The 18,474-nt window shown below is 34.8% G+C and overlaps 1 protein-coding gene across 1 annotated transcript in view; it reads right to left on the bottom strand.

The window, feature by feature from the left end:
• Positions 1 to 332: 332 nt before the first annotated feature.
• ZC3H6 (zinc finger CCCH-type containing 6) overlaps positions 333 to 18,474 on the bottom strand; it is a 62,681-nt gene continuing 44,539 nt past the window's right edge. Inside the window, exons 4-12 of the mRNA XM_014852729.3 lie at positions 17,447 to 17,723; positions 14,830 to 14,963; positions 10,289 to 10,405; positions 9,567 to 9,678; positions 8,183 to 8,292; positions 7,522 to 7,775; positions 5,727 to 6,235; positions 4,913 to 5,146; positions 333 to 2,535 (exon numbers count right to left, since the gene is read on the bottom strand). Of these exons, the coding sequence (XP_014708215.2) occupies positions 1,067 to 2,535; positions 4,913 to 5,146; positions 5,727 to 6,235; positions 7,522 to 7,775; positions 8,183 to 8,292; positions 9,567 to 9,678; positions 10,289 to 10,405; positions 14,830 to 14,963; positions 17,447 to 17,723 (3,216 nt within the window). The 3' untranslated portion in view covers positions 333 to 1,066. The remainder of the gene's footprint in view (positions 2,536 to 4,912; positions 5,147 to 5,726; positions 6,236 to 7,521; positions 7,776 to 8,182; positions 8,293 to 9,566; positions 9,679 to 10,288; positions 10,406 to 14,829; positions 14,964 to 17,446; positions 17,724 to 18,474) is intronic.

Raw genomic sequence — 18,474 nt, 5'->3', positions numbered from 1 at the left:
TATGAGGACATTAAATACTTAAAACACCAGGCAGTTTCCTCTGTTACAGAATGCTAGTCAGGTGAGAGCTGAGAGTCTTATTCATAGTCATATACACTTGACTCTACCTGCAATCTGTGTTTTCTTGCTATTTACGAAAAAATATAGAACCTGGACATTTAAAACACTATCAATTCAATAATCACTACAGACTCTCACTGGATCTTGTAAAATTGTGTTAAAAATTGCCAAAGTCATGATGAATACAATTACTGCAGCTACATCATTTGAAAAAGTAATATAAATTATGCTGCTAAAGACAAAAAACACTGAAACACACAAACACCACAATGTAACAGAGCAGTAACTCATAACTATTTAATATGAAAAATTAAATTTAAAAAGTTATGTTAGAGAACTTGGGAATTTTTCAGTTTAGTAAAACAGTCTATTTATATATCTCCAACTTCTATGATACAGTATACAATAAAATACTTTTCAAAGATAGGACATTCAAATGCTTCATTTACACAAATAATATTGCCAATACTAATAAAAGTGATGCCCTTAAACATGAATTGCTCTGCTGTGATTAAAAAAAATGATTTACTTCATTTTACATTTTAGTTAGCAGTTAGTATTACATATTAATCAGTTCTGTGTTGACAAATAGAGAGGATCCTAGTCAAAATACTGTTTCCCAAAAGTAATGTACATCATATTGCTTGAAACTAACAACCATATAAAAGTGGTAATCATTTATCTAAACATTGATTATGAAAGACAACTGGCATGTATCCAGGCAGAGTGTTGAGCTCATGATGGTTTATTTACAACAAAAGTCCTTCTACTGAAGCTAACATGATATATCGTTTCTATGTCAATGACTACAGTCTCTTAAAGTTATAAAAATATTATATAAAATACCACAGGCTTCAGAGGATATAATTTCATGTGGTTCTGATACTAGCAGCTGAAAAGTGTTCATAATTTAAAAATAAATAAACTATAGAGGTAAACCAGTTACAAAACAGCAGAGGACTGCAATAGTCACAAGAGTGAAAAGAATAGCTTAATTACACAATAGCTAACAAAATGGTGAAGCAGTTGGATCAAAAGTTTTAAAGACCTCTTTTAGAGATTTGTCATCTGTTTCTCTACTGGGATCATCATCAGGGGTGGGGCTCACCTGTCCCTGCTGCCTTGACTGCCTTGGATCACTGTACTGGGGTCTAATTAAGCCTGTGAGTGCCTGAATTGGAAGACTGTGCACTGCTGGGACCTGAACCATACCAGAACTCGGGAGAATATCTGCCTGTGGGTCAGCTGGCCCATCAGCAGTGACGTCCACGTTTGGAGTGGTTTTCTGTGGCAGGATTCCTTCTCCAGAAGCCTCGTTTTTATCACTACTTTTTAAACTACCACTTTTTTTCTGGTTCTCTGTGTTTTCTGAGGCTAGTTCTGATGTTGATGATGAAATATGCTCCCTAGGGTCATACAAACTGATACCACTTAGAACTGAACTCGGAGTTCCCAGTAGAAGGCCAGCTGAAGGTGAGAGCTTAGGAGCATATGGAGGCAAAACCCCAGGACCAGAATTGCTAGTTACTGCCCTTGAGGGCTGTGATGAACCAGGGTTTGCTCTGGCTAAATGAGGGGCACTCTTTGATGTATGTGAATCCTTCATAACTGCTTGATGAGACTCTGCATTATGCAGTCTGTGAAGTCTAGGATCAAAATTTTTTTGCAGCCTAGGATCTCCTAATTTACTTCCCGAACTATGTAAGTCTCCAAATTGTTCTAGGTAGGCTTCTCTGTTTGTTGTGTTAATTTTGGCTTTGGCTGCTAATTTTGAATCAGTGGGCACTGTGTTTTGATGAAGGTCGCTTTTTGTATTCCATAACCTATTGAGCCTCTGGTCAGCTATCAGAGGGGGTAGAGGTAAATTGATTGAAGACACTGGGTCAGGTTTAGGTAAAGGGACTGGAAGTAAGTCTTCTGGAGCCCATACAATGTGTTTTGCAAAGTTGGGTTTAGTTAGGGTAATATCCATTTTAATGTGACTGAACTGTCTCAATTGTGACCTTGGATCCTGGAGCATCATACCAGGGGAAGAATCCAAAGGTATTAAGAAAGCTTTTTCCCTCAGTTCTCTTTCTGTATCTTCATCATCGTCATCTCCTCTCTTGTGTTTGGCATTAGTGCCAGCACTGGCATGATGTAAATCAAACTTTGCTCCACCAACAGAAGAGCCTACGTGACCACTTCCATTCCCTCTTAATTTCCTGGGATCCCATGCAAGTCTAAGATCCAATGGGGTAGACTCAGAAGATTTTCTAATGTCTTGCCTTGAGATAGTCCTAAGTCTAGGGTCAACAACTTGATTTCCTTTACTTTTCTCTTTAGCAAGTCTTGGATCAGTAGGAGGGCTGAGTTCTGAGGAAGGTTGTTGCTGAGTCCTTAAAGTTTCTGTTTGTTTCTGTAATGTTTTCAGTATTGACTTGACACTGCTTCCTTCTTCCTCTTCACTACTGGAATACCAGTTAACAGTATCATCTAAATGCAGACAAAAACTTATTGTAAAGAATGAAGCATTCATATTTGGCCTTAATTAAGATTTTAAAAAACCACATACTATTTCTGAAATAAGTGTAGTCTAACTTCAAGAAAATGCATGACAGAAATGCCAGAGTTTCAACACTGGAACAAGATAAGATGAGGTATGACAATGATCAATTCAGTCACTATACTCTGTAAAGAAAGAGGTGCAATATTAGAACATGTGTAATGTCCTTCCAGTCAGAGAAAAGACAGACCTTTCATTCCAACTGGCCAAAGGGAACTCAGAAGTATATGTGGTATGACAGGGTTGGGAAAGAAGGGAAACTACTCCTGGAAAGGAATACTAAAATGTTTTGGATATCTTTAATTCAAGCAATCCTTTAGCTTCATAGCTCTGGATTTATCAAGATAACAATGGAGAGACATAAAAATAACATCTGGAAAGAAAACAAAATGCTAATAATGATGGTTAAGGAAGCAATGGGAACTGCGCAAATGAGGGATGAGGTGGAGACTTTTACTATTTACGCTTTATTCTATTTTTAGATGTTTGCCCTATGTGAATATATTAGCTATTCAAACATTAAATTAAAAAATAAACAAACAAACCTAATGTCCTATAATGTATATACTTTAACTTCGTGAGAACACTTTGGGCCTTACTCCTAAAGACACCCCTAGGGTGTTAGACACGGTGTTAAGAAGCTTAACTACCAGAGGTCTTCTCTCTAGTAGAATAGAAGAGATTATAAACTGATACTTCAGGAGGGCAAGTCTCCTTCCTCTCCATTAAAACATACATAGGTTGGCTCTGAATTGGCAAGATATATATATATCTCTCTCTCCTAGAATACCTTGGATCGATAGAATATCATAGATATTCTTAATTTTCCCTCATTTCACTGCTCACTAATGTGTTTCTACTACATGGAACTTTAGTGTTACACGCTTAATTTGAACAGAGCAGAGCTCACAAAACAAGCATTGGTATTTAGGGTGAGGATGTGGTTTAAATTAGTATATACCATATCACAATGGCAAAAAGTTTTACTCAGATCTCAGTGTGAAAAAACTACTTCTAGACACTAGATCTCTTTTCTTCTTCTCTTTGACCTCCCGGAAGCCTACAGCTGGACCTGTGATTCACTTTTACCTGTTGCAGTTCGTTTAAATATTTCCGTATAGAAATTTCACCCCTTATAGAATTTACTTCTTATTTTCTTTTCACTTTCATGTCAATATATTTTATGAGCAGTCTCAAATCCTTTTTGGAATGACAATGAATACAGAACAGAAAGAAAGTAGGACAGCAGAGACAGGCCAACGGAAAGCAGATATTCGATAGGAAATGATAGTTAGCTTTTTATTAAAGGACAGATTAAAATTTATACAAATGAACTCATACATAAAAAAACCTAGCTGTTCAAGATTTTTTCTGTATACAGAGAAAATAACCCTCATAAAGAATCACTAATTGCATAATATAGTATAAAATTTTATAACATCTGGAAAAGTTTTAACTTTCTTGTTTATGAAAATATAAAGCTCTGTAAGACTATAGAAAGATTACCATTGAGATGGTTGAGTGTTAAAATTAAGTTTTAGCATTTAAAGGGTAAACCTAATTGCACAGGAAATTAACTTATTACGAATTCTTCATTTCCCTGTGATGTTAAATAAATGAAGTTAATGATTACCTTCTTTCAAAATGTAAGAAATAATGTTCATATAATAGCTAGTAGCCACCTAGTGTTATCTAGTTTTACACAGTTCTTCATAAATTTTATGTTTGAGTGGCCAAATATATCAATTTTGTAATTCATAAGAACTGGATGCTTCAAACTTTTCTCTCCTTAACTGAATTAACTAATCGCCATACACTTATCAATATCAAAAATACTAAGGTACACAGTGTCACCATGTAATCTTTTATATTAAAAATAATATTTCTTAATAATATAGCAGAACCTGAAGTATACAGCCTAGGCCCATAAAACTTTCTCTAACAACTAAATCACTTTGAACTTGGGCTAGAAGTCAAAATTCCTGAACTGGAAGGTGTCCTGTTCCTGTTCTATTTCTTTCCTTCCAAAAAAAAAAAAAAGAGGCTTAACAGCAAATCTATTTGCCCAGGCCTTGCACTCTAGCTTCAGGTCTATCCACTGCTTCAAGTCAAACCTTTCACAATTAATTACTAACACATTAATGGCAGTGGAAACCACAATCAATCCCAAGAAAGGAGCTATGAGTTAAGTTGGAAATAGAATAGATAGTTCAGAGAAACCCATTTCTCAAATTTTAACCTAGTCAAGATCATTCTAGGAACTGAGTGATCTAAATAGGTAAAATACCATTATTATACCTGACATACCTTCTTCCTTGCTTGGCACCCTTTGAGGTTGGGTGCCGCTTGGTTCTTCACCTTCTTGGTATTTCTGAGTAAGTCTGACAAAAAGAGCTCTCTGCACTGCAGGGAGAAGACCTGGTGCAGGCAGGGGACCGTGGCCTGTTAGGTTGCTGCTGCTGTCTGACCCACTCCCACGGTTAGGTGAGTCTTGAACAACGGGAGGCTGATGCTGGGCAAATTCACTAGGCCACATCCCATCTACATACATAACATGAAAAGAGACAGACATGGATTTAGCACAAAACTCTACTAGACAGTACCACTGTGAGTTACAAAAAACTGAAATGCTAATAATAACCACATTTGATTATCAAATTATGTGATTGTAAATATTTTTTAAAGTTATCTAAAGTTCTATTGTCATAAATGTTTGGTTATATTTAAAACATATTTTAAAGTTTCAATTACATCACATTTTACTTAGCTTTATTTAAAACATACAATCTTATCATGCTTTCAATGGAAATAGGACTCTAAAAATAGGACTCTAGAGGCCAGCCCCATGGCTCAGAGGTTAAGTTCGGTGTGCTCCGCTTTGGTGGCCTGAGTTTGCAGGTTTGGATCCCAGGCACAGACCTACACCATTTATAAGCCATGCTTGGCAATGACCCACATATAAAATGGAGGAAGACTGGCACAGATGTTAGCTCAGGGCTAATCTTCCTCAAGCAAGAAGAGAGGAAGATTGCCAAGACATGTCAGCTCAGGGCTAATCCTCCTCAGCAAAAAAAAAAAGGACTCTAAATTAGAAATGAGTTATATCAAATGGCAAACTTACCACCAGAGTTATTGGGAGGCTGAAAATTATGTACAGCATGCTGTGAATAGTAATTATCATAAAATTCAGTTGGGTTTTGTAGGGACTCATAATCAGTGAGCTGCATTTCACCAGGATTTTGCAGGTGTGATGAACCTGGAGAACAGTGATTCTCTCTAGGTACTTTCATTATGTGTTCTGGAAAGCCCGGGCAATGGTAAGTACCACTCATACTTGGTGGTGTCAAAGGTGTATCTGGTTGAACAAGTACTCCAGCTTGACTGTGAGGGCCTACAATTCCAGGTGGACCAGGTGGCAAAGGTGGGCTCTGTGGCATTGGCAGACCAGGAAGTCCTGCACATGGATGATGTCCAGGGGAGCCTGCGTGCATCACAGGACTATTGTGTCCCTGAGACATATTAGGTCCAGGACCCGGACTTGACCCAGAACTATAGATATGTTGAGGATGTGGGCTGCTTTCCTGAAATTGTGGTCCTGGTGGTGAGGCACTGTTATAAAATGCTGGTGGCCTATAGACAGAAAGAAAAAAGACTTCTTAGTGCAAAAGAGGCAAACAAGAATGTTACATTTCTAAATAGATATTGGTTAAGTATGTTTTTCTATATCAGAATACTATGTTTTTAAGAAGCAATTTATTTCATATTATCTACAAGCAGAAACACCAACATATACATCTTGCCTTCGTTTTAGCCCACAGTTTTCTTAATTGCTGCTTACTATCAGCCATTATAAAACCTACTCATTATTGATATTCTGAAAAATACAGAAAAGAACAAAGAAAAATAAAAATCATCTCTAATCCTACAACCCAGAGATAAAATTGATTGGTTCTATTCTAGGCATTGGTCCTTTTTCTAGTATACATAGACCTTTTTTTAAATAACAAAATTAGAATTATGCTATGTAAACACACAACTTTTATTACAATTTCTAGTTGGTTATTGCTGGCATATAAAAACACTTAGTTTTTGAATGTTGCTCTTCTTTCTGGACCTCTTACCAATTTAACTTTTATTTCTAATAGTTTTGTCAGTTGATTCCTTTGGATTTACTGAGGGAAACTGCCCAAATAATGAATCTACCTCTCCATTTCTAATTTTTATATCCATTATATCTTCCTCTTTTTGCATTGACTAGGATCTGATATACGATTTAGCAAAACCATGAACACATTTGTCTTCTTGACCTTAATAGAAATACTTTTAATGGTTCACATTAATTGTGATATTTGCTATAGATATCTTGTTCCTCATTCGCTGAGATCTCATTGCTCCCCTGAGCATTCAGGGTTAAAAGAATAATTGACAATGAGACTTAGGGCCCAGGTGCACAGACACTGGGGCATGGGCAGAAGGACTGGAATGGTGTTGTTGGAAAATGCCAAACTGGATCCACCTTACCCAGAGTTTTTCCTCTAATAGCTCTAGGAAATACCTCTCTAAAAGATCCAAATATGCTGAAGACATATTACCCACTATCTGAAGACATTATCAGTGACAATGCAGCCTCATAACAAGGTGAGAGGGACGCCAATTGCATCCACTGGGCAATGTCCTTCAGGATTACTAAGTGGAGAGGTTTCCGAAGCTGCGTTATGGATTCCATTAAGGACTCTGTAGAGGAAAGCACGAAGGGTGGGCAGCAAAAGGCGGGGACGAGAGAGAGGGGGAAGCAGCAATGGGGGGTATGCCAGTTATCTGCTATCTCTACCTAAGTCTGACATGCAATATAAGTTAGTTTCTTAACAAGAATTCTTAGGGGAAAAATGTCACCATTTCTTAAAATTTTAACTTACTTCTTCCCTATCTTATGTGCTAAATCCACAGTAGGTTTTACAACTATTTCAAAAAGAGATGGAATTTTCTTGAAATCATCAGAGAGATCAGTCTGAAAATCATCTTCAGGATCAGAAAACGGAAAATGCTCTGGTGGGGTTGGCAGAAGCCCAACTCCTGGAGGAGGTTTGGGAAGAGGAGTTATACCACGCTTTCTAAGTTCTTCTAATTCTCTCTCATCTTCATTTGTTGGTTCGTCTTCAGTATTCAACACCTAAAATAATTGGCAAAGATTACTATTTCAAAACAAGCTTTCTTCCTCATGTTTAAAACCGTGAAGACTTCAGTAAACTAGTTTTGTTAACAGGAAAATAAAATATTAAAGTTGAAATAGATTAGTGATAGCTAACTCATTTTTGATAAAGAGAAAGAGAAAAAGCATATTTCTCAAAGTAAATTAGCTTTCTTAATGGCAGAACAAGGATAAGAATAAAAGATTCTTAATTCCTGGTCCACTATTTCTGCTTTTCTAACACACTATATTAATAGAATAAAACATAAAATAACAAATCCTTGATTTCTCCAGAGTTTTTTAAAAATATGATGTATTAAACATGATTCTAGCCAAATGAATCTATGGAGAGACCTAACAAATAATCAAGGTGCAAAAACACTACTCACTTTGTCCAAAAGTTTCTTTGTTTCTTTAGTCAGATCATCATGTGAAAATTTACAGTTGTCTCCTTGGTAACATTTTGCTCCACTATGATAGAACTTGCATGGAAATTCATGTAAATAAAAACATTAAGGAATAGACCAAGTAAAATCAAACTTTAATATTTTTAAACCAAAAAACCTAAGTGTCTGAATCAGTAACACTGTATTATTATATACTGTACTGAATTTTCTACAATCATGCCAGATAATTTAACTTTTATTTTAAGATCAAATATTTTAATTATGCAGCAAAACATTCAAAAACTTTTTCAATCTCTTACTCTACTAACACTAGGAAATAATTTTTTTAAAGATTTTATTCTTCCTTTTTCTCCCCAAAGCCCCCGAGTACACAGTTGCATATTTTTAGTTGTGGGTCGTTCCAGTTGTGGCATGTGGGATGCCACCTCAGTCACATTTGAGGAAGTTATCTGTTCCTCTGGATATAAAGGAATCCTTTCACGTATTCCTCCAGTATTTGTATGGTTTCATTTTTTACATTTAGATCTGTGATAACAGAGATTTTTCACTTTTTTAAACATTTTTTGAACTAGATGAGACTATTTTAACATTTATCTGGAAAAATAAATGTGAGACTCTACCAAACATCACAGTGTGCTGGTGAGGGAGAAATCATCACAACAAAGCAACAGAGACGCAAGGGCAAACAGATCCACGGAGCCAAACAGTCTGGGAAAAAACATTCATATAAACATTTCATCTATGATAAAGATGGAGTTTCAAATCAGTGAGGAAAGACTCCATTAGTAATAAATGGTAGTGAGTAAGCAGCTAGATATGTGAGGGAGGGAAGGGAGATTAACGTGGAAAGATGCACAATATGTTTTTTTAAAAAAGGACTATATATAGTTGAAATGCAAATTTTGGTGGGGGCAGAAGTACAATTTAAATGTACATATTTCCAAAGGGAGAAATAAGGAAGACTATACAGTGCTTATCATTAGGTGGCAAGATTTGATGAAATTTTGATTTTATAATTTTCAATGATGATAATTTATTACTTATGAACCTAAGGAAAATAACTAAGTCATAGAATAAATACTTTGCCAACTACTCCTTCAGGAAGCACAGTCTCTTGTAATACTTATAAGCTGTATATTTTAAATATAAAGTACTTTTATTTCATAGATTCTTTTTGCAAAGGGAGGTTATTTCATTTCCCTAAAGAATAAAACTCAGTTTGCCCTTTTGAAGTACAAAGGCTGACTACACTTGATTTATGTAATGTGCTATTTTAAATTTAAAATCCAACTAGGCTTTTTAGGTTGTACTTATGATTTTTTAAAACCTCAGTATTTTGATTACCATATTTTTTTAAAAAGGATATTATGCATATAAATGCAGTTCTCTCCTTTGGTACAATATCCTTGTAAATAAAATTTGCAGATCTCTTTTCTCTTCTCCAACTCTGCATCATGATCAAATTTACACTGATCTCCCTGTTTACAAAAAAGAAAAGAAAAGAAAGTAAGAAAACAGAGAAAAAAGAAACAACTGAATTTTCTCCATGGTGTTTCATGGTGGAACTAAGGTCCTATCTCCAGTCTTTAAATAATGAGCTAATAATAATTCAAACAATCCCTCAGAATTCTTGCCCCAGAGAGTGGATGTGGCTACGTGCAGAGAGGCAGCCTGAGCAACACTCAGAGGATGCTGCCTGGGTCCCACTAGTACTCACCTTTTCTGGCTGAGCTACTGTGGGGACTTATTTAACCTCTTGGTTTGGCCATGTACAAAATGGGGATAATAACAGTAACTACTTCATAGGCTCGCTGAAGATTAAAACATTTAATATTAGTAATCCACTTGGAACAGTATTTGCCACACAGAGTTACGTGTTTGTCAAAAAAAACTCATTTCTACAAATTACTGTCCCAGAATATAATTAATGAGGTCTGATGTACAGTATTTCCATGCAAGATACATTTTGAAGAACCAGTTTTATTATAACTATACAAGAAGTGAAAAACTAACCACCCCCAAAAAGATTTTAAATTTAAAAGATTATTTTGGAAATTAAAATGATTTATGATACCCTTATAAATTTACCTTAATACATCTCCCTTCCAGAAAGTATTTACAGATTTGTTTTCCTTTGTGTTCCACTGTGTGCTGATTAATAAATTCCTGAGTCATAACTTTCCATTTTTTCCCTGGTTTACTATACTGCAAGAAAAAAAATTTCATTTCAATGCAACATATGAAATATTAAATAGGTATTAAAATGTATAGTCAAACGGATCTGGAAAGCAGTAGAAACTGACTACTAAAAGTGGTCAAGATTGGACATTCTCATGCTATTCAGTTATTCGGAGAGAGATATGCTTCCAGTAAACTGCTTATTGCTACTAATGGTTGCAAAGAACTCTGTTTCTATTTTAATGAGGATGTATAACTACATTTTTAAAAACAAAATTATGAAAAGCTTGAAAATTAACACTAATTCTCAGTTTTGGCAAAGGTACAGTAAAATATGCACTCATGTATTATTGATATGTATGTTACAAAAGACTTATCCACATTGTTTGACACAGAATTTGTACTTTTCAGGATTATTCCAAAGGAATTATCAGGGAGGCACACAGATTTATTCACAAAAATAACTACTGCAAAATTACTTGCATAGTAAAAAATAAAAATAAAAAACCTAGAAAGACTCTACACATCCAAAACTAGGAGACTAGGTCAAATACATTATGATACATTTAGGTGGTAGAATATTATGCAGTCACTAAAAAATGATGGGAGGGTCGCCAGCCCCATGGCCAAGTGGTTTCATTCATGCTCTCCACTTCAGTGGCCCAGGGTTTCACTGGTTCAGATCCTGGGCATGGACCTAGCACTGCTCATGCAGCCATGCTGAGGCGGTGTCCCACGTAGCAGAGCCAGAAGGATCTACAACCAGAATATTCAACTATGTACTGAGGGGCTTTGGGGAGAAGAAGGAAAAAAAATGATGGGACGGAAAAACAATTTGGGGACATAAGAAAATATTCACAATACTAAGTGAAAAATTGATCCCAATTTTCTAATAAAGACAAAGAAAAAAAGAGTAAAAGAATACACCCCCACATTTCACAGTGTATGTCTCCAGAAAGATCTCTAAAAGATGAGATTTTTTTGCATATGTGGTTATTTCTTACTTTCTTTAGGAAAAAATAAAAAACAACCAGAGAGGATGTATTATCCTTAACTTTTAAATTTTAAAAAATTAAGAAGGGGCCAGCCCAGTGGCATCGCGGTTAAGTTTATGTGCTCTGCTTTGGCGGCCCAGGTGTACACGCTCAGGTCCCAGACATGGACCCGCACACTGCTCACCAACCAGGCTATGGCGGCGTCCCACATACAACATAGAGGAAGACTGGCACAGATGTTAGCTCTGGGACAATCCTCCTCAAGCAAAAAGAGGAAGACTGGCAACAGATGCTGGCTCAGGGCCAATCTTTCTCAACCCCCCCCGCCCCCAAAAAAATAATTAAGAAAAAGAAGTCTATGGTAGAAACATCGCACAGCCCTCCTTGTTTTCCTTAGTTCTCCTCAGGCCCCTGTTCAACTTTTGCCATGAATATAAGAAGACAGAGTGACAAGAGAGTATGATGCTTAGCTATGCTAGGGACTTACATCCGTGAGCTCTATAAAGCAGCATTATTTTTCAAGCATCTAGCATGCATCACACCTTGCGCATCATAGGAACTCAATAACTACTCGCTCTTCTGATTTGATTTCAGTTGTCCCTTCCCCTCAATTTGCTAGGAGATGGAGAACAAAGCACAATGTACAGAAAATAGGAAACTACCTCACAGCAAACACTTGAGGGAATAGATGGCTAGCTTTAAATCTGATCCTCAGCACTCACAACTGAAATACATATGTTACCATAAGAATTCTGAAAAAAAGTATAAGAATACCAAGAAAACAGACACTCCAAAAGGTTCTTTCTAAAAATATAGGTATACCCAAATTACCCCAGGAAACCATGACATTGCTTATATTATACTCTGATAGGATCATTTAAAATATCTGAAATCTATATAAATTTGATTCATAAACATTTTCTATTTGTGGGTTCATTTAGAACAAGTAGAAATAAACAACCAGCTCCCATATTCCTTCTATACAAAGAATTGTGGCTGTAATAAAATAGGCAGCCAAAGAGAGTACATTATGCAAAATCAATGGGCCAACTTAAGGAATATAACTCTGAAATTAAAATGTAAAACTATTAGGTAATCACCAAAAAAAACCCCTGAAAATGCACAAAGTTGTTACCTATGTTTCATTAATAGTTCACCTTTCTGTCTGTCTATGTTACTTTCCAATGATACGCCTCATTGTTTTAAGAGAGGATTGTGCAGTTTTTAAAAATTTAATTTAGGTCAATTTAAATGAGTAGAAAGTATCTCAGTATCTGTAACTATGGGAAACCTGATTACATAGAATTAAGGTATTGTAGAAAACCTAAAGCAACTTTAACAAAAAATTGTAGGACAAAATAAAGTGCTTAGAAGATCTCATTCATCCTTAAGTTTGAACTTAGACAAGAACCACAGTGTCCTCTACCCTTAAGACCGCGTATTTAATTGATGGAAGAACTGCAGAAGTAATTTAGTTCATCACCTTCATTGGACAAATATGAAAACTGAAGATCAGAGAAGTTCGTAACTTACACCAAAGGCCACATGGCAAAGTTAGCAGTCAAGATTGAACTCTGCGCCAGATTATACTATCTCTAAGAAAAAACAATTCAAACAACACGGAGGGGTGAGAGGGAAAACCAAACTACCTACTTGGTCATTTTAAAATTTACTTAATCCAGAAGACATATTAGTATAAGGAATAAGAGCATAAAATATTTGTTTTAATATATAAGAAGAAATGAAAAGATCTACCAAGAAAAGAATATGTATCTACAGAAAATTTAATAGTTACTATAAAGACTAAAACACTCTAAGTTTTATCCCCAACAGAAGGAATAAGTCTTTAAAAGCCATCAAAAATTTGCTTATTCTGTCACTATTCTTGAGTTTTCAAGAAAATCACTGTGAACATGCAGGTATCCTTGAATTTATCTGGCCTGTGAGGGGTGTCACCTCCTGAAAGGGCGAGGATGGAAACGGATCTACGCTGGCTACTCTAGCATGTTTGCTTTACTCTGAATGGACCGCCCCCTGACCACTCCTGAGCATGAGCTGCTTTCTTGGGCTCTAGCACTCTCATGGTTGTTTCTGGAATCATAAGAAAAAACCTCCTGTGTCAGCCAATAAACTGACATAGTCAATAACATATTTAAATTTTGATAAAACAAAAATATTCTAAATCTGATGAATACAAAAGAAAGAATTTATTCAGATTTTCTATTACATGATAAAGAACCTTTTGGTTGCAGCCCAGACCTGTAAACATCTAAAATTTAAGTGCTGGAAGGTGCCTTTAGAGTTAATTTAACACTATACTCTCATTTTACAGATTGAGCAAACTGAAGCTCAGAGACAGGTGGTAACTTGCTCAAAATCACACTTTCTTGGAAGCTAATTTTTTTTTCAGGTATAGGGTGTAAGTATTGGATATAGGAGAAGGCTTACTTAGAAAGCATTCATATTAATTTGGTCTAGGGAAAGCAGCATATTCTAGAGATCTACTGGTATTTAGGAAGATGGACAGGCAGGGTACAATTAGAGAAATTCTAAGCTTGTTTCCAGAGCTGCTATTCCCTGGAAGTGTGAGTGGCTCAGTGTATGTTAATAAGAGTGTGGGGGAAAAAGTGCTTATGGTCAAGTAAATTTTGAAAATGATCGGCCGAATAAAGTAAACTGAGTTTCTTCATGCCTAACCTGCTCAGAGACTTTAATACATTAATGTCAACTGAGAATCCCCAAGAGTAGGGTGGCATGTGCTGGGTTTCACAAATTTATCTGGGCCTGAATTTCTTTTTTTAGGTCACACCTATTAACATCTCCCTAAATAGTATACTAACGAGCACATATCAAGAAATCTTTTCCCATTATCTTTAAACGTAGGGATCAGAAAACCAAGTGTTTTCACATCACAATAAATTGCTAATCCAGAGACCTGTTACAAAGTTGAAATGTACGTATTCAGAGTTTAACTCAATTTCCACATATTATTTATTCAATATCTACTATACACAAGGCACATAAGTTCATTCTTCCAACCGCTAATATCTCCTTTTATTCTCTTTCAATGCTTTCAACTCTAATAAGTAAGTTAATTTACCACTATCTTCCTTCTTGGCCCTGCTACATACTGAGCTATTAGCATTTTATTGCCATTTGCATCTAGGGAGGATGACTCCTAGGAAGGAAAAGCACAACAGAACTAACAGAGCATACATTCTTGCTTTCAGACATACCAATTTTATTTTGAGGCCATGTGAATTTGCATCTCTATACTAGTATCATGACTAATTAAAGCAACAATTTTGGGGGGAATTTATTTATATTCATTTGATCTGAGCTGGAAATATTTCATTTACTAGGAAAGCAGCATTAAAACCACAATGATTTCTTTGCAGCCAAATAGATTAAAAGATGGAAAAGCTCCTCTCTCCATTATATACAAATTCTCAGTACCTCTTGAAAGTCATCCATTCCTGAAAAGGCATTAGGACCTTTATTGGCTCTTCCTCCACGGTCCTTGCGTTTGATTTTCTTCGGCAAACCACGTCCACGACAAACATTAAAACTTTTAACCCTCTGGTCAATACCTAAAAAAGTTAAAATGTACTCAAATAGTATAGAAAAACAGCACACCTGTCAGCCTATTGGTTTATAGGGAATAGCATATTTTAAATAGTCTATAATGTACAGTGTATTCCCTCTAGATTCAACGAAAAAATTAATTCAATCTTTACATTTCACTTCCTGGGTACTGCTTCTTATTCTTTTGTTTCTTAAGAGATGTTAACAACATAAGGAAGGCAAAGAACAAGAAAATACATGGTTGGAGAAGTCAAATCTAGTTTTATTCTCTTCAGTTTTCCTTAGAATAAAAAATTAACCATGTTTTCTTTTTTTTAAAGAGAATTAAATATTAGATTCATCTCTAAGGAAAACACTATAGGTATTAGTGGTTAATTTGTAGCAAATTGAGTTTCTACTGATAATTCTGAGTAGATACCATATATCTCCAAGTAAAAGGTATACTTGTTTTTTAGTTTTGAAAAACCTGATATTTAAAATATCTAAAAAGATATTCAAATTACAAAAATTATATATTAGGGTAGTAAGTTACAATATAAAGAGATTTCTCATTTTACCAAAGTCATATTGAACTAATGAGTTTTCTAATGACCTTAAACCTACAAAACAGCCAATAAATAAGTGAAAAAAATGTTTTACTTCATTAAAAGAAATCAAAGAAATTAAAATTTAAAAAATAACACCAATTTTCACCTCAAAGAATAGTATCAGTAGGGATTTGAAGAAATTGGCACTTTCACACACTGGCAGGTGTGTTATAAATTGGTACATCACTTTTTTGGATATAAGTTGGTATGTATACAGATCAAAAATCTTCAAATGTGTGGCTATGTCTTTTGACTCAATTCTACATTTCAGGATTTATTCTTAAGAAAAAAGTTTCCCAAGATGTTTTCTGAGATATATATAAATATGCATGATTAATCACAGAATTAAAAGAAAAAACTGGGTGCAACTTAAATCTCAATTACCATCAAACAAATGTAACAATTTGTTAGACAAATTATGATATATCTATTTAATACTATGTAGGCATTAAAAGCTACTCATTAACATAAGAATGAGATACAATCTGTAGTTAAGAACAAAAAGCAAATTCCAATAGTATGTGCAGTTTTTTGTTAAAAAATAATTGTCAGAAAAATTCTGGAAGAATGTACAACAAAAATACTAACAGTAATTATCTCTGGGTTCAAAATATTTTTGTTTCATCTTTGATTTTTGCTGGGTTATCTTTTCTACACATAGAAAAAGTTTTCTGCATTTGACTGTATATTACTTTCATAATTCAGGGAGAAAAATGAACGTCAAAAATAACATGCAACACTTAATTCTTTAACAGAACAAAGAGGAAGAGCTTGAAAGGAAAAACTTCAGGTGGGAAGGTATGAGCAAGGCTTCTCCACATTCCCCTTATTCCGCAAGTGGAATGATCCCTGCCAGCACTATGTCTAGACTCCAGGAACAAACTTTCTGATTACAATAGCATCTGTATAGACAAATTCCTTTCTCTTTACTTCATCAAAGCCTAGATTCATATTTTTCAAAGGACTTCTACTAGGAAATCAAGAAAAAATAAAGTCATAGAAATAACCAAATTTACTCATTCCTTTTTTCAACAATTAAAGGATAGCTACATAGGGTTTGGGTGCTCACTAATTTGCCTCAGCCTCATCTTGCTCCAGTTTTCTCTTCTTTTTTTTTAATCAAAATATAGTTGACATACAATGTTATATTAGTTTCCGGTGTACAACATAGTGATTCAACATTTATATACGTTATGAAGTGATCACTGAGATAAATCTAGTAACCATCTGTCACCATACAAAGGTATTAGACTAGCTCCAGTTTTCTTGAAGCAGTCATACTGACTGAACAATTCTTATGGTTGATTTGACCCTTCTGTGACCCAAAATTTCTATGGCAACCTGCCCTGGTCTCTTCAGGGACCATGTACCTCAATATAGAAGATGAATAGGTGATCACTCCATAAATTTTTTTTGATTATGTTCTTATTTCCAATCTTGAAGGATATGTCCACAATCCTAAATACACTTGCATAACAGAAACGATTGCCATTATTTTAAAGCCTAATAAAAGAACAGCTTCCCAGAATTCTGTCCTTATAGGTCTAAAATATAAAGTAATGTGTAGAGTAATAAAGACAACTGAAAAAGGTGGTTATTTTTTCAGCATACTGATATCATACAGAAGGGACAGGAAAACATATCAGGAAAGTTGTTTTACATTTTTATATACTTTTAAAATATCAGGATAGCTTTCTAATTCATATATTAAGATATCATACAGATTGAAATATTTATAGATTTTTTGCACTCAAAGACTACAAATAAAGCAAAAATAATTCAGGAACCACAAGAAGAAGCTCATCTTGAGTAAGGGCTAAGAAATTTAAGTTTTTACTCCATAGCTACCTGTTCTAACAAGGTTCTCATATTCAAAAATGGACTGAGAATTTCAAACTTACCTTGCTGAACTCCCTTCATTCTTTGTTTTTTCCCTGATTCTTTAGAAAATGATGATCCTAAAGCAGAATTTGAGGTTTCTTTAGCTTGTCTGTATTGTTTCAGCTGACTGGCAAAATCTTCCTCTGTTTCCTGACCATAGTTACCAAAATTGTCATCACTGTAGTTACCGAAGTTGTCATCACTGTAGGTACTGTACTCATCATATTCTTTACTTTTAAATTTTTTGTTATGTTGACTCTTCTTTGATGTTATGTAACTTCCTGATATATGTCCACGCTAAGTGAAAATGGATAATCATTATCAGGATTTTTCAGTTATATATAGGAATTAACAGTAACACAGAACATCTTTTTTCTCCCAGAAAGTTGGAAGAAAAAAGAGAAAAAAAGACAGTTATTAGTTCTGTCTCTTGGTTAGTACTTATCTTTGATACTATTTAAAAAAAAAAAGCTAAACGCTATCCTGATATTACTAAACATTACAATGTTCATAGATCCTTGCTGGTGGGTGTTTGGTTCACTTTTTATTTTCCATGTCCCATGTTTCTTGTTTTCCATGTCCCATAACTCAATATTTGTACACACAGGAATACTTAAAAATTCATACCATCTTACATGAATTCCTTCTCCAAAAAACTGAGAGGATCTTTTTGAAAATAAGGAAAAGATAGTAAAATAGCTTGGGGTGGGGTAGAAAAATATATATATTCTCCTAACACTGAAAAATTCCCAAATAACATGTTAAGCATATTATATATTTTTTAAAACTATATGTGTAGAAAATTTTATAAAAAGAAAATGTTTACATCTGAGGTCTAACAAAAAAACAGAGATTTCTCTAATAGTGAAAAACATCTATTAAATAAACTGCTCATGAGGAACTACTTATTACAGTATACATTAATAATTTTACAGCTTCTTTACTAAAGCATGTGAAAACAAAGAATATACTTTAGTCCCAGAAGTTTATTTAATGATAGTATTCAAAGCTATCTCTATTTACGGAAATATTTTTATTAGTTCTATCA

This window comes from Equus asinus, chromosome 6 (assembly GCF_041296235.1).
Source record: "Equus asinus isolate D_3611 breed Donkey chromosome 6, EquAss-T2T_v2, whole genome shotgun sequence".
Lineage (NCBI taxonomy): Eukaryota > Metazoa > Chordata > Mammalia > Perissodactyla > Equidae > Equus > Equus asinus.
The sequence above is the reverse complement of the archived record's forward strand: the minus strand, read 5'-3'. Positions and strand labels throughout refer to the sequence as shown.